Below are 14,477 nucleotides of genomic sequence, written 5' to 3' on the forward strand. Positions count from 1 at the left end.
TTGTCTAGTGTGTTGGAGTAGAGTTGTTCATAGTATTTTCTAACAATCAATTGTATTTCTGTGGGGTCTGTCGTTATTTCTCCTCTTTCATTTCTGATTTTGTTTATTTGGGTCCTCTCTCTTTGTTTCTTGGTGAGCCTGGCTAGAGGTGTACTTCCTTACATTTTTATGTGTCAGATGTGGGTGTAAGCATTGCACTCAGAACTGTAACCACAGGTGTCCAGGACTCCAGCAGGCGCCCTGCCCCCCTTGGAGCCGCAGTGTCCATCTGTCCTGGACACAGCCTTCAAGCCCCTGCTCTGTCCCCTTTTAGGGCAATCTCCGCCCGGAGGAGGCGCTGCAGGCTCTCACCATCTACGAGGGCAAGTTCGGCAGGCTGAAGGACGACCGGGAGAAGTGTGCGAAGGCCAAGGAGGCGCTGGAACTGACGGACACGGGACTCCTGAGCGGCAGCGAAGAGCGCGTCCAGGTACGAGCCACTGCAGAGAGGCCGGGACGCGGCTCCTTGTCCTGACTCTACCCTTGACCCGCTGCATCCTGACACGGCCTCTGTTTCCAGTCTCACTGCCTTACTGTTCTTACTCACAGGTGGCCCTCGAGGAATTACAGGACCTCAAGGGCGTTTGGTCGGAACTCTCCAAGGTCTGGGAGCAGATTGATCAGATGAAGGAGCAGCCGTGGGTGTCAGTGCAGCCTCGGAAGGTACATCTCAGTAGTGTCTGTGTGTGCCTTCAGGCCCTGGGAGTTACAGGTTTCCATAGAGACCCACCAACAAGGAGCTCACAGGAACTCACCTAACCCCTGTGTGTCATCTGTACCGCTCATCCAGCCTAACCTAACGTTTCTTTTACAACCATCTTTAACACGTAGAGGAATGCTGGCTAACTGGGGATCATGGTTTTTCTCGCGACAGCTTCGGCAGAATTTGGATGGCCTCCTGAACCAGCTGAAAAACTTCCCCGCCCGCTTGCGGCAGTACGCGTCCTATGAGTTCGTCCAGCGGCTCCTGAAAGGCTACCTGAAGGTGGGTGACGGGCGCTGCAGTCGGGGGGCCCACTGGGAAGTGCTGCCCCGGGTGACCTGCTGGCTCTCCATAGATCAACATGCTGGTGATCGAGCTGAAGTCCGAGGCCCTGAAGGATCGCCACTGGAAGCAGCTGATGAAGAGGCTGCACGTGAACTGGGTGGTGTCGGAGCTCACCCTCGGGCAGATCTGGGACGTCGACCTGCAGAAGAACGAAGCCATCGTGAAGGACGTGCTGCTCGTGGCGCAGGGGGAGATGGCATTGGAGGAGTTTTTGAAGCAGGTGAATTCCGGGGCTGGCCGCACCTCCGAGTCACGTTTCGGGCTGCCGCGTAGACTCGCGCCGTGTAACAGCGGAGCCCCATCTGGGTCCTCTGTCCCGGGGTCCCCTGTCCCTGTCACGCGGTTGCCGTGCAGGTGGTGAGTGCCCACAGAGTGATGACCTGCGTCTCTGCTTTTGGTGCAGATAAGAGAAGTGTGGAACACATACGAGTTAGACTTGGTTAACTACCAGAACAAGTGCCGCTTGATTCGTGGCTGGGACGACCTCTTCAACAAGGTCAAAGAGCACATCAACAGCGTCTCTGCCATGAAGCTGTCTCCGTACTACAAGGTACTGTGTGGGGAGCATCCCCTCCCCTCAGGCTTCCCCTGCTCTGGCCCTCCAGTGCCTCGGAGGCAGTCCTGGCGTGCTGGTACATGAGCCAGGTGACCGGGCGGGTCTCGCCCTGCGTTCTCCGCGAGGCTGCGTGTCTGCTGGGAATGGGAGTGAGTGGTTGAGCTCTTCCTTCCATCTGCCCACCAGGTTTTTGAGGAGGACGCCCTGAGCTGGGAAGACAAGCTGAATCGCATCATGGCCCTCTTTGACGTGTGGATCGACGTGCAGAGGCGCTGGGTCTACCTGGAAGGCATCTTCACGGGCAGCGCGGATATCAAGCACCTGCTGCCCGTGGAGACCCAGCGGTTCCAGAGGTAGGGCCTCCCCGTGGGTGGGGCGGGGCCGGGAGTCACTCCTCACACCAAGGCTGACCTCGGCTCCCACCCGACTTGCAGCATCAGCACGGAGTTTTTGGCGCTCATGAAAAAAGTTTCCAAGTCTCCCCTGGTGATGGATGTTCTCAACATCCAGGGGGTGCAGAGGTCCCTGGAGAGGCTGGCAGACCTGCTGGGGAAGATACAGAAAGCACTGGGCGAGTACCTGGAAAGGGAGCGGTCATCTTTCCCCAGGTAAGCCTTCCGCTGTGCTGCTGCCAGCCCTCCCCTCCCTCTGGGCCTGTGGCAGTCACTTTTGATGTCAAGGGTTTTGTCACCGATCATCCATTTAATCAGCACCATTTCCCTTTCACGCACTGATTCCTGAGTGTAACAGATAATCTTTAATTTCCTGCCTGGATTTGTTTACGAGGCTTCCTTTAACCTCCACCTTCCAGGCAGCTTGCATCGCTTACAGATTTAGTGCTGGTTATTTTCTAAGTGGCATCGCTTTTCTGAATAATGTGCTTAGCGTAAATCAGACAGGTTTTTAAAAACTGAGTTTGTGAAGTAAGATACGTGATGTCAGATTTATTGAATTCCTCTTTGATGTCTTATTAGGTGAGGGTGGACGTTTGCTGGGGGCAGGGGGAGTTTGGGTGTGACCAGTCCAGGCTGAGGCTGGAGAGAACCTGCAGACGCACCTGCAGCCTGGCCTTGTGCCCTGGTTCCCCTTTATTAGTCTCTGTGTAACATCTGAGGAATACGGATGCTGTTTCCATTCTAGGTTCTATTTTGTGGGTGACGAAGATTTGCTTGAAATCATTGGAAACAGCAAGAATGTAGCTAAGTTACAGAAGCACTTCAAGAAAATGTTCGCCGGCGTTTCCAGCATCATCCTGAACGAGGACAACTCTGTCGTCTTGGGCATTTCATCCCGAGAAGGAGAGGAGGTAGTTCGCTGGGGCCTGCCTCTTAGAAAGCTTCTCTCCCGTTATTGCACACATTAATTCTTAGATTCCACTTATTTCAGGTTATATTTAAAACTCCCGTGTCAATTACCGAGCATCCCAAAATCAACGAGTGGCTCACGCTGGTGGAGAAGGAGATGAGAGTCACATTGGCCAAGCTCCTGGCTGAGTCTGTGACGGAGGTTGAGATTTTTGGTAAAGCCACTTCAATCGACCCCAATACCTACATCACTTGGATCGATAAATACCAGGTAACAGTGTAGACGTGGGGTGGGCTATAGGTGAGGGCCGGCTCATCTCTAAAACAACCCTATGGACCTTGTGTCTCGTGTCTTTCAGGCCCAGCTTGTGGTTTTGTCGGCCCAGATAGCCTGGTCTGAAAATGTGGAGACAGCCCTGAGCAGCACGGGCGGGAACGGGGACGCAGCGACCCTGCAGTCTGTGCTGAGCAACGTGGAGGTCACCCTCAACGTGCTGGCCGACTCAGTCCTCATGGAGCAGCCCCCGCTGCGCCGGCGGAAGCTGGAGCACTTGGTCAGTCCCGTGCCCGACTCATTCCCTCCCCGTTCGGCTCCGTGCCTTCAACTCAGGCAGTTGAATCCTTTTTGGAAAACTTTCTATTTGCACTTGGGAGAACAGTAGTTAGCAGACGGGATATGCCCTGGGGTGGGTTTAGGGCTCTGTGTCCCCCCCTGAAAATAACCTGGGTGGAGCACAGGGGTTATATATGCGACATTCTCCTGGTGAAAGGGAGGTGGTGCCCTTGACCTGGGTCTTGCACTCCTCGTCGCCTTCCAAGGAGGCGCGGGGGCAGTCGGCAGGCCCGGTGAGGTGGGCAGGGCTCTGCGCCCCCAGTGCAGCAGAGACACGGCTGGGACAGGGACAGCTGTTCTCTCAATGGGGTGTATACTGGTTGCAGAGTTTGTACTTAGCAGGTGTTTCGTGTTCGTTGCCGCTGTTGACTCTAATCACACTGATGACCAGCGTTTCTGAAAGTGAATTAGCACCTGGGAGTGTAGTGAAGACAAACTCAGCTCTGCGTGTGGGTCTCCCAAATAATCCAGACGCCCAGAGGGCGCAGCACTGCTTAGCCATGATGAGCTCTCGTGGGTCTCTCTGCAGATTACCGAGCTGGTTCACCAGAGAGACGTCACCCGGGCCCTGATCAAAAGCAAGATTGACAACAGCAAGTCCTTCGAATGGCTCCGCCAGATGCGGTTTTACTTCGACCCCAAGCAGACGGACGTGTTACAGCAGCTGTCCATCCAGATGGCAAACGCCAAGTTTAACTATGGCTTTGAGTACCTGGGAGTCCAGGACAAGCTGGTGCAGACGCCCCTCACTGACCGCTGCTACCTGACCATGACGCAAGCCCTGGAGGCCAGGCTGGGCGGGTCCCCGTTTGGTAAGTGACTCCACCATCCTGGACGTCATTTTAAAGACTGAATGATCTCAGTGTATTTAAATCATCACATATATTTCCTAATCACGTGGCTACTGTGTTCTAAAAACTAAATTTGTCTTCATTTTTTACATCTACTTTTCAAAATGAAGTGCTTTTTACAGTTGTCTTAAAGATATAGCTGAGTCCCACTGAGTGATGGACTCAGGCACTGAGTCGCCTTCTTCCTGTAACAGGGCCTGCTGGGACCGGGAAGACCGAGTCTGTCAAGGCCCTTGGCCATCAGCTGGGACGCTTTGTTTTGGTTTTCAACTGTGACGAAACCTTTGATTTCCAGGTGAGCAGCTTTGTGGGGTCCACGCGAAATTGGATGGCCTGAGAGGGTCAGGTGGGGATACCGTGCTTGCTCCTCTCAAAGCTGACGTCCTTGTTGCCCAGCGGGGCCTCCGAGGCCTTTGGGGACGGGAGCTTGCGGTCCCCACCTGTGCTTCGACATTGAGCTTCATGTTTTCAGAGTCCCCTCGTTAGTGCAGCATACCGCTTTTCTTAAAGAAGGGGTCCTAAATGCAGGTTATGCAGAAAGTTCTTTAGGCCCTGGCTGGCTTGGCTCAGTGGATAGAGTGTCGGCCTGCAGACTGAATGTTCCCAGGCTCGATTCCAGTCAAGGGCACCTGCCTGGGTTGCGGGCTCAATCCCCAGTGTGGGGCATGCAGGAGGCAGCCGATCAATGATTCCCCCTCATCATTGATGTTTCTATCTCTCTCTCCCTCTCCATTCCTCTCTGAAATAAATTTTTAAAAAATATGTTTTTTAAAAGAAATGTTTTAAGCAACAGAAAGTGATAAAGTACAAATGACAGCTTTGTCATTAGGACTTGGGCACAAGAGGAAAAGGTGTGATGGCCCCTCTGCCCACTAAGGGCCCCTCTTGTTGATGAAGCTCTTGCTGTGGTAGGCGGGCCCTCGCCTCGCTGTGAGCCTGATTACATCTTCACAGCCACCTTGGGCGGGAGGTGCTCTTAGTCCCACGTCAGAGATGAGCAGACGTGGGTTCCCAGATGGCGCTTGCCCAGGACCGGGTCGGACAGGTCACCTCAGGCAGGATTTGAGCCAGCGCCGCGGCAGCTGGTTTTAGCGCCCTTGTTGCTGTTTCAGGCGATGGGACGCATCTTTGTGGGCCTTTGCCAAGTGGGAGCGTGGGGCTGCTTTGACGAGTTCAACCGCCTGGAGGAGCGGATGCTGTCGGCCGTGTCCCAGCAGGTGCAGTGCATCCAGGAAGCGCTGCGGGAGCACTCCAACCCCAACTTCGATAAGAGTAAGGCTCCCCGTCGGCCTGCGGACTGAAAGGTCCCAGGTTCAATTCCGGTCAAGGGCATGTACCTGGGTTGTGGGCACATCCCCCGTAGGAGATGTGCAGGAGGCAGTTGATCGATGTTTCTCTCTCTTCGATGTTTCTAACTCTCTATCTCTCTCCCTTCCTCTCTGTAAGAAATCAATAAAAAAAAAAAGAGTAAGGCTCCCCTCCTCCACGGCCACTCGGAATGGGGGGGGAATGCCACTGGGGACGGCTTTGATCAGAAGTGAGGGAGCTTTTCCCTCACTCCCAGGACTCACTGTTGCAGGCAGGGTGCAGATGGAAGGGAAGCCCGGGGATCTCTGCATCAGCAGTTTGCACGGCTTGTCCCAGAGCAGCCCAGCCCGAGCATCCCCGTGCCCCTCCCACAGCGTGCCTGTGTGAACCCTGGGTGCTCTCCCTCCCTCCCCGGAGCCAGCCTTCCTCGCCACCTGTCTGGCCAGGGTTCTGTGGAGCTGGGAGGTCATGATAGGAGCGCCTGCAGAGCTCCGAGGGCTGCATCACTGCCGAGGGAGAGGCCCATTGGGATGAGTGCACCCACTGGGCGATGTTGGTAGTTCCTGTGCACAGTTGAACTTGCAGTGTTTCCTTTTATCCCAGAATAACAGTAACTTGTCCTATGAAACATGTCCAGACCTTCTACATAAAGCAGATAGAATCAGCACAATCAGTACCTGGAGCCGGTGCATGCCGCCCCGCTGGCTCAGTGGGGTGTCTGTAACGACCCTCAGAAAGGGGAACTGGTGCCCGAAGCCAGTCGTGTCACTTGGGTTGGTGTCATTTCTGCAGCTGTCCTTAGGCTGCATCGCTCGCTGAGTGTTGGCCTGTGACACACGGTGTCACACCCCTAGAGCAGGGCTCCCTGCCTGGGGTCGATCTGTTCCACAGTCGAACACGCCCGTGGGTGAGGTGTGGGGAGATGGTGCCGGCGGAGAGGCCTGGAGCAGCTCCCTGAAGCCCTGGGCTGTGGGCTTCGAGGCCAGCGGGGAAATGGTGCTTTGTAATTTTAGAGAGATTTTTATGTAGTTTTTGAACATCGTGAGTCTTGACGCTCTCCCCCGATTTTCAGCCTCTGCCCCCATTACTTGTGAGCTGCTGAACAAACAAGTCAAGGTGAGCCCGGACATGGCCATCTTCATCACCATGAACCCTGGCTACGCGGGCAGGTCCAACCTCCCAGACAACTTGAAGAAGCTGTTCCGGAGCTTGGCCATGACCAAGCCCGACCGGCAGCTGATTGCCCAGGTGATGCTGTACTCACAGGGCTTCCGCACGGCCGAAGTCCTTGCCAACAAGATCGTCCCCTTCTTTAAGTGAGTGACTCAGTGATTCATGATCGCATTTCTAGCTGGTGCCCAACGTGCCCATTGTTTATCTCCAATTACGGTGCATCTTGCATCGTCTTCTCACGTTTCCTGACTCGGCACTTTTTACATAAAGTGCACGGTTTTTAGAAGCCGCTTTCTCTTCTAGGCTGTGTGATGAGCAGCTCTCTTCTCAGAGCCATTATGACTTTGGGCTTCGAGCTTTGAAGAGTGTGCTGGTGAGTGCGGGTAACGTGAAGAGAGAGAGGATTCAGAAGATAAAGAGGGAGAAGGAAGAGCGAGGCGAAGTAGTGGATGAAGGAGAGATTGCAGAAAATCTGCCTGAACAGGAGGTTTGTCCACATGTCCTCTTAGCCACTGAAACCTTGGGCACTGGCTAAACTTTCCTTCCACATTGAACCACGTGGGAGCACTCGGTGCAATGCACTGCGGGGGCGGGGGGGGGGCCTTCACAGGGTGCCTGGCTCTGAGGGGCTCCGCTAGACGTGCAGTGCGACGTGCTCGCCCCTTCTCCCGCGCAGATCCTGATCCAGAGCGTCTGTGAGACGATGGTGCCGAAGCTGGTTGCGGAAGACATCCCCCTGCTCTTCAGCCTCCTGTCGGATGTGTTCCCCGGCGTCCAGTACCACCGCGGGGAGATGACTGCGCTGCGGGAGGAGCTGAAGAGAGTGTGTCAGGAGATGTACCTGACGTACGGGGACGGGGAAGAAGTTGGCGGAATGTGGGTTGAAAAGGTACCTGGGCTTGTTCCGTTGGTGGGGTGGCTGCAGCCATGACAACTGCGGGACACGCACACGAGGAGTTAGAGCTGTCAGAGGCCAGGCCTGCGGGCTTATGGCTTGTCCCCACGCCTGTGTGGGCTTTTCTCTTTATCTTTTCTTTTTTTTAGATTTATGTTTATTGATTTTTTTTTTTGATTTTTTACAGAGAGGAAGGGAGAGGGATAGAAAGTTAGAAACATCAATGAGAGAGAAACATCGATCAGCTGCCTCCTGCACACTCCCTGCTGGGGGTGTGCCCACAACCAAGGTACATGTCCTTGACCGGAATCGAACCTGGGACCCTTGAGTCTGCAGGCCGATGCTCTATCCACTGTGCCAAACCGGTTAGGGCTGTTTATTGATTTTTAGAGAGAGGAAGAGGAGAGAGAAACAACAATCACCTTTCTTCTCAGTGTCTGGGCCTGCCAGGGACTGAGCCGCAACCCAGGCACATCAGGATTGAGCCTTTTGGTTTATGGGACCAGGACCAACCCACTGAGCCACACCCACCAGGACTGTACTTTTTTCTTAACTTAAATGTAGAGAGGGCAAAACTTACCTGAGAATTTTACTTATGTGCGATAGTTCATTCTCTGAAAACGCTAAGGGCGTGATTTACAACAGAAAGTGTTTACGCCAATGAGAGTTTTATTTACAAGACTTTCTAGTGCCAGGACTGACAGTGTAAGTCTCTAACAAACTCATGACTGACATACTGCATTGGCCTCTTCCCTTCCTCTGGGAGGCTCCCAGGAGGAAAAGTGCGCATGTGCCTGAGCGCACTGTCTGCATTGAACACCCGTGGTCTCCCCTCCTGGGGCGTCGGGGTGCTTTGGTGTCTGTCAGGCAACTGGGTCAGCGTCTCCCATTCCACTGGCTCCCACCTTCCTGACTCACCGAAGGGCTCTCCACAGTGTAGTTACAACCCTTGTGAAATAGTTTTGCAGGTGTGGCCTGTGTGACTTATCTCTGGTTAAAAAGTTTCAGTGCTGCTCTAGCTGGTTTGGCTCAGTGGATAGAGCGTTGGCCTGTGGACTGAAGGGTCCTGGGTTCGATTCCAGTCAAGGGCACATGCCAGGTTGCAGGCTTGATCCCCAGTAGGGGGCTTGCAAGAGGCAGCCGATCAGTGATTCTCTCTCATTGATGTTTCTATCTCTTTCTCCCTCTTCCTTTCTCTCGGAATTCAATTAAAAAAATATTTTAAAATAAAAGAGAAAAGTTTCAGTGCTGCCCTGGCCAGGTGGCTCAGATGGTTGGAGCATCATCTCGTAAAACAAAAGGTTGTTGGTTCCATTCCCGGTTGGGGCACATGGAGGCAACCCATTGATGTCTGTCTGTCTGTCTGTCTCTCTTATCTCCCTCCTCCCCCCTCTGAAAACATATCCTCTGGTGAGGATTTAAAAAAAGGAAGTTCTAGTACGTGCCTTTAAGAAGCCACACCGCACAGTTCTTGCTGTTGACACGGGAAGTGGCTGGAGAAGCTCGCTCCTCTCTCTGGAAGGTCATGTGCTGTGTGTCTGCCTGCAGGTCCTCCAGCTCTACCAGATCACCCAGATCAACCACGGCCTGATGATGGTGGGGCCCTCGGGGAGCGGGAAGAGCATGGCCTGGCGCGTTCTTCTCAAGGCTTTGGAGAGACTCGAGGGGGTGGAAGGCGTGGCCCACATCATCGATCCCAAGGCCATCAGCAAAGACCACCTGTACGGGACCCTGGACCCCAACACCAGGGAATGGACCGATGGGCTGTTCACACATGTCCTGAGAAAGTAAGTCGCTCGGTCAGTGCGTCCCAGTGGGACCTGGCGCTCTGCAGCCTGAGTCTGCGGCAGTTACACAGTCAGCTGAGAAACCGTCACAGGGCGAGCGTGTAAAAGCTTAACCCCAGTGAGCCTCAGCTGTGACCCTCCCACAGGATCATCGACAACGTGCGGGGCGAGCTGCAGAAACGCCAGTGGGTCATCTTCGACGGCGACGTGGACCCGGAGTGGGTGGAGAACCTGAACTCGGTGCTGGATGACAACAAGCTCCTCACTCTGCCCAACGGCGAGCGCCTCAGCCTCCCGCCCAATGTAGGCACTTCCTCTGTCCCATCCCATCCCATCCCGTCCCGACTGCAGACCGGGTGCCTGCAGAGCCCGGCCCTGGAGACGCTCCCGGGGGGAGCAGCTGGTTGTGCAGATACTTCAGTCAGCCTGCACGCTGGGTTATTCACGCCCAGGGCTAGTGAGAAGCATCTCACAGGGCTTATACGTAACTCTCCACGATCTGAATATTAAGCACACTCAGCCCGTCCTACGACCCCGTGAGTGGGGTTGGAGGCAGGGTTGCTGAAGTTACAGTTTATGAGAAGGTGGCACCTAAGGGATTCAGATAGCAATGCTGTCATGGCCGTCCCTGGGGGTGAGCATTGGATCAGGCCCTGAACACACCGCCTGCAGACGTGGAGACGTGGGCAGGCCTGGCGAGGGTTCACATTCATTCTTGACCCAGCGTTTTTGGAGCCGTCGTGTGCGGCCCGTTCTAGATGCTGAGCGTGCAGGAATAAAGAGCATGGACAGAACCCTTGTAGTCCTGGGGCTCACAGTCTCTGGGAAGACAGATGGGCAGGAGAAGAGGCGATGGTGTGAGCAAAAAGGATGCTGGGAGAGGGCGGGCGGTGTTGGTGGCAGGGGGAGGCTGCCCTGTCGGCTGGGGCGGCCAAGGCGTCACTGGGAAGGTGGGTCTTAGTAAGGATTGAGGGTGAGAGGAGCCTTCTGGGCGTTCTGGGTGAAGGGACAGATGGCAGGAGAAGTGGCAGGTGCCGGTGTGTGCGAGGGAAGCAGAGGGCAGCGGCTGGCGTGGAAGATGAGGGGAGGAGGCAGTGAGATCACAGAGGACATGGGCCTCGGGTCCTTGTGAGGACTGAGCCTGCCCGCCGGGTGAGCTGGAAGCATGGGAGAGTCTGTCAGGAGAGTGTCACTGTTGGTTGCCAAAGACCCCTCTGGCTGCTGGTTGGAGGATAGGCTGGGAGCAAAGGGACCTTTGGAGGCTGCCTGGCACCAGGCAGAGCCATGGGGGTGGGTCGGAAGCGAAGGTGTAGGGAGTGGCCGATGGACCACCAGAGGCGGGTGTGAGAAAGGAGGAAGCGGAGCATGACCGAGGTGCTTGGCTGGAGCAGCTGTGCCCACTCAGACGCGTGTCTGGATTTGACCAGTCGGTGTTTTCTCAGAGCGCATTGTCCAGTAGGGTCTCTGTTGTCGGAGAGGGCTTGCTCTCCCGGAGGCAGGTGAGCACCAAGGGTGGGGCTCCGGAATCTGGGCATCTGGTTTGATCTCCGCCTCACCATCTGGTGGCTGTGGGACCTGGGAAAGCCCCAGCCCGCCTGTAACGTGGAGACGCTGTGCGCCTGCCCCGGGCACTGCTGAGGGCCGAGCGGGTTCCAGCCGGGAGCATGGGCCACGATGAGCAGGGTGCTCCCTGCTGGCGTCCCCTTCCCGGAGCCGTGGCTTCTCCTCCAAGGGCCCGTTTTGTCGGGTGTCACTGCTCTCACCACCACACTTTTCCTGCCCAGATTCTCACGGGGAGAGGTTAGTGGAGGTTGTAATGATGCGAACTAACTACAGATATTTTTTCTTTTAAACGAAGTGCAGAAAAATTGGATAGAAATCACTCTTTCAGGGCATACATAGGAAAGAGAACTTTAACATCCAGTTTCTACCAAACCTGCATCGTTCAACCTGCTTGGTGTTTTCCCTCCAGGTGCGAATCATGTTTGAAGTGCAGGACCTGAAGTATGCCACCCTGGCCACGGTGTCCCGCTGCGGCATGGTCTGGTTCAGTGAGGACGTGCTCAGCACAGACATGATCTTCAACAACTTCCTGGCCCGGCTGCGCAGCATCCCCCTGGACGAAGGGGAGGACGAGGCCCAGCGCCGGCGCAAGGGCAAGGAGGACGAGGGGGAGGAGGCTGCATCGCCGATGCTGCAGGTAGGCACCGCGAGCCCGGGTCCGAGGGCTGTGTCTCCCCCTCCCCCCGTCCCACACACACTGCGGGAGCCAGGCAGGCACTCTCTGGAGGTCTGTGTTACACTCGCCCCTGAGGAAGCCCCGCCGCTGCAGCTGCCAAAGCTAAAGCACGCGGGAGAGCGAGAAGAGCCCTCTGTTGCTTCCTTCCCGTGCAGACTGATGGACGTCTGCCCTTTCACATCGCTGGAGGGAACCAGTGTTCCTAGGAAACATGATCTTTGAGAACCGTCAGAATGAAGGGATGAGGATTGGTCATTTGAGCTCATCCTTCATTTTTTAATCCAAAATATACTCTCCTGAGATCAAGTGACCCGCCCGGGCCTGGATTAGAAGCGCTGAAAGTGCCCAGGCCCTTGAAATGAGTTACGTGGCATTTCCTTCCTTTCGCAGATTCAAAGGGACGCGGCAACCATCATGCAGCCGTACTTCACGTCCAACGGCCTGGTCACCAAGGCCCTGGAGCACGCCTTCAAGCTGGAGCACATCATGGACCTGACCCGCCTGCGCTGCCTGGGCTCCCTCTTCTCCATGCTGCACCAGGCCTGCCGCAACGTGGCCCAGTACAACGCCAACCACCCCGACTTCCCCATGCAGATCGAGCAGCTGGAGCGCTACATCCAGGTCAGGGCAACGACGTGCCCTACGTGTGCTCTGAGCGTCCAGGAGCCACTCAGGGTTAATGTTGCATGGACGTCTGCTTTGTTGTTGTGGGAACTTGATGGAAAACGAGTTGCTTCTCTTTCCACAGCGGTATCTGGTTTATGCCATTCTCTGGTCCTTGTCTGGGGACAGTCGGCTGAAAATGAGGGCAGAGCTGGGCGAGTACATCAGAAGGATCACGACTGTGCCCCTGCCCGCTGCACCCAACATCCCCATCATTGATTACGAGGTCAGTGGGCCGAGGCGCAGCCTCCCCCTTCAGTGCAGCCTCGCTGTGGACTCGGACTCCCCTCTCCACTTCTAGAAGCCGCTTCTCCTCTTCGATTCATTCTAGTTCTGATTTGTGTGAAACTGAGCGTGTCTTGTGAGGAGGCACGGGGGCCCCGGGGTGACTGCTCGCCCGTCTCTGTGTAGGTGTCCATCAGTGGAGAGTGGTCGCCGTGGCAGGCCAAGGTGCCTCAGATTGAAGTGGAGACCCACAAGGTGGCGGCCCCAGACGTCGTCGTGCCGACCCTGGACACGGTCCGCCACGAAGCCCTCCTGTACACCTGGCTGGCCGAGCACAAGCCACTGGTCTTGTGTGACGGCGGGAGGCGGGCAGGAGGCTGTCGTGGTTGGGTCGGCCCTCTGATGCTGATGGTGTCGTCCTGCCTGCAGGTGGTGGGTCTGAACTTCTCGAGCGCCACTACTCCAGAGCTGCTGCTGAAGACGTTCGACCACTACTGCGAGTACCGGCGCACGCCCAACGGCGTCGTCCTGGCTCCCGTCCAGCTGGGCAAGTGGCTGGTGCTGTTCTGTGATGAAATCAACTTGCCAGACATGGACAAGTACGGGACGCAGAGGGTCATTTCCTTCATCAGACAGGTTTGTTTACGCCCGCGAGCCCTGCTCCCCGGGTTTGCGCACATGCTCCTAACGTGTCCCCTCCTGCTTCCCTCAGATGGTGGAACATGGAGGCTTCTACCGAACCTCAGACCAAACCTGGGTGAAGCTGGAGAGGATCCAGTTTGTCGGGGCTTGCAATCCGCCCACAGATCCTGGGAGAAAGCCTCTCTCTCACAGGTAATGCCAGCTCTGCTGACCTCACTGGCCTGACCCACGAATTCCAGGGTGGCTTTATAGGCGGCACAACGAACATCTGGTTTAACTGTAAAAAGGTAACAAAAGGCTGACATCTTGGGGCCCCTCCTGGGCTCCTGCACTGCTGTGCGCTGGGAAGCACTGGCGGTAGAAGCATCCACTCCTCGGGCAGCAGTGATCTGCCCAGACTGTCTGCAGGGCCAGGAAAAGGCTGAAATGAGCCTGCACTGTTTTGTTTTGTGTGTTTTTTTAATATATTTTACTGATTTTTTACAGAGAGGAAGGGAGAGGGATAGAGAGTCAGAAACATCGATGAGAGAGAAACATCAATCAGCTGCCTCCTGCACACCACCTACTGGGGATGTGCCCTTGACCGGAATCGAACCTGGGACCCTTGAGTCCACAGGCCGACGCTCTATCCACTGAGCCAAACCGGTTAGAGCAAGCCTTGCGCTGTTTTAATTCTTTCTTAAGTGCTTTGCATCTACTGTTAGGTGTCAGGCTCAGACCTGAGCTGTTTGGTGTGAGCTCAGGTGACTGGCGTGAAGCCTGTGTAGGTGGGTTAGGGAGCAGCCTGGGGTCCGGCCCAGACGGGTGCCGTGCTGGGGCACCGCTCCTCACCGGGAGGCTGAGCCCGCTGTCTTTGCACAGATTCTTGCGTCATGTGCCTGTGGTGTACGTGGATTACCCGGGGCCCGCCTCGCTGACGCAGATCTACGGCACCTTCAACCGGGCCATGCTGCGGCTCATCCCGTCGCTGCGCACGTATGCGGAGCCGCTCACCGCCGCCATGGTGGAGTTCTACACCATGTCTCAGGTACGCGGCTTCTCCGCCCCTCTGGTCATGGGAGGGCTCTGCTAGGAGACAGCTTTATTCCAACCCCTCGTTTAGCCAAGAGCCTTTCTCCAGAGTCTTCCGCCCAG

General features: G+C 55.8%; 1 protein-coding gene across 1 annotated transcript in view; it reads left to right on the plus strand.

The window, feature by feature from the left end:
• Positions 1 to 14,477, plus strand: part of DYNC1H1 (dynein, cytoplasmic 1, heavy chain 1) — a gene marked incomplete at its 5' end in the record, with an annotated part of 56,683 nt that overhangs the window by 19,481 nt on the left and 22,725 nt on the right. Inside the window, 24 exons of the mRNA XM_015565837.1 lie at positions 314 to 469; positions 589 to 702; positions 914 to 1,024; positions 1,098 to 1,307; positions 1,491 to 1,637; positions 1,830 to 1,996; positions 2,078 to 2,251; positions 2,784 to 2,949; positions 3,030 to 3,218; positions 3,307 to 3,501; positions 4,090 to 4,372; positions 4,606 to 4,706; positions 5,524 to 5,683; positions 6,792 to 7,035; positions 7,196 to 7,379; positions 7,569 to 7,781; positions 9,336 to 9,574; positions 9,721 to 9,877; positions 11,547 to 11,774; positions 12,204 to 12,434; positions 12,562 to 12,702; positions 12,888 to 13,337; positions 13,414 to 13,535; positions 14,205 to 14,370. Coding sequence (XP_015421323.1) covers positions 314 to 469; positions 589 to 702; positions 914 to 1,024; positions 1,098 to 1,307; positions 1,491 to 1,637; positions 1,830 to 1,996; positions 2,078 to 2,251; positions 2,784 to 2,949; positions 3,030 to 3,218; positions 3,307 to 3,501; positions 4,090 to 4,372; positions 4,606 to 4,706; positions 5,524 to 5,683; positions 6,792 to 7,035; positions 7,196 to 7,379; positions 7,569 to 7,781; positions 9,336 to 9,574; positions 9,721 to 9,877; positions 11,547 to 11,774; positions 12,204 to 12,434; positions 12,562 to 12,702; positions 12,888 to 13,337; positions 13,414 to 13,535; positions 14,205 to 14,370 — 4,548 coding nt within the window. The remainder of the gene's footprint in view (positions 1 to 313; positions 470 to 588; positions 703 to 913; positions 1,025 to 1,097; positions 1,308 to 1,490; positions 1,638 to 1,829; positions 1,997 to 2,077; positions 2,252 to 2,783; positions 2,950 to 3,029; positions 3,219 to 3,306; positions 3,502 to 4,089; positions 4,373 to 4,605; positions 4,707 to 5,523; positions 5,684 to 6,791; positions 7,036 to 7,195; positions 7,380 to 7,568; positions 7,782 to 9,335; positions 9,575 to 9,720; positions 9,878 to 11,546; positions 11,775 to 12,203; positions 12,435 to 12,561; positions 12,703 to 12,887; positions 13,338 to 13,413; positions 13,536 to 14,204; positions 14,371 to 14,477) is intronic.

Source organism: Myotis davidii, unplaced genomic scaffold, assembly GCF_000327345.1.
Source record: "Myotis davidii unplaced genomic scaffold, ASM32734v1 scaffold60, whole genome shotgun sequence".
Lineage (NCBI taxonomy): Eukaryota > Metazoa > Chordata > Mammalia > Chiroptera > Vespertilionidae > Myotis > Myotis davidii.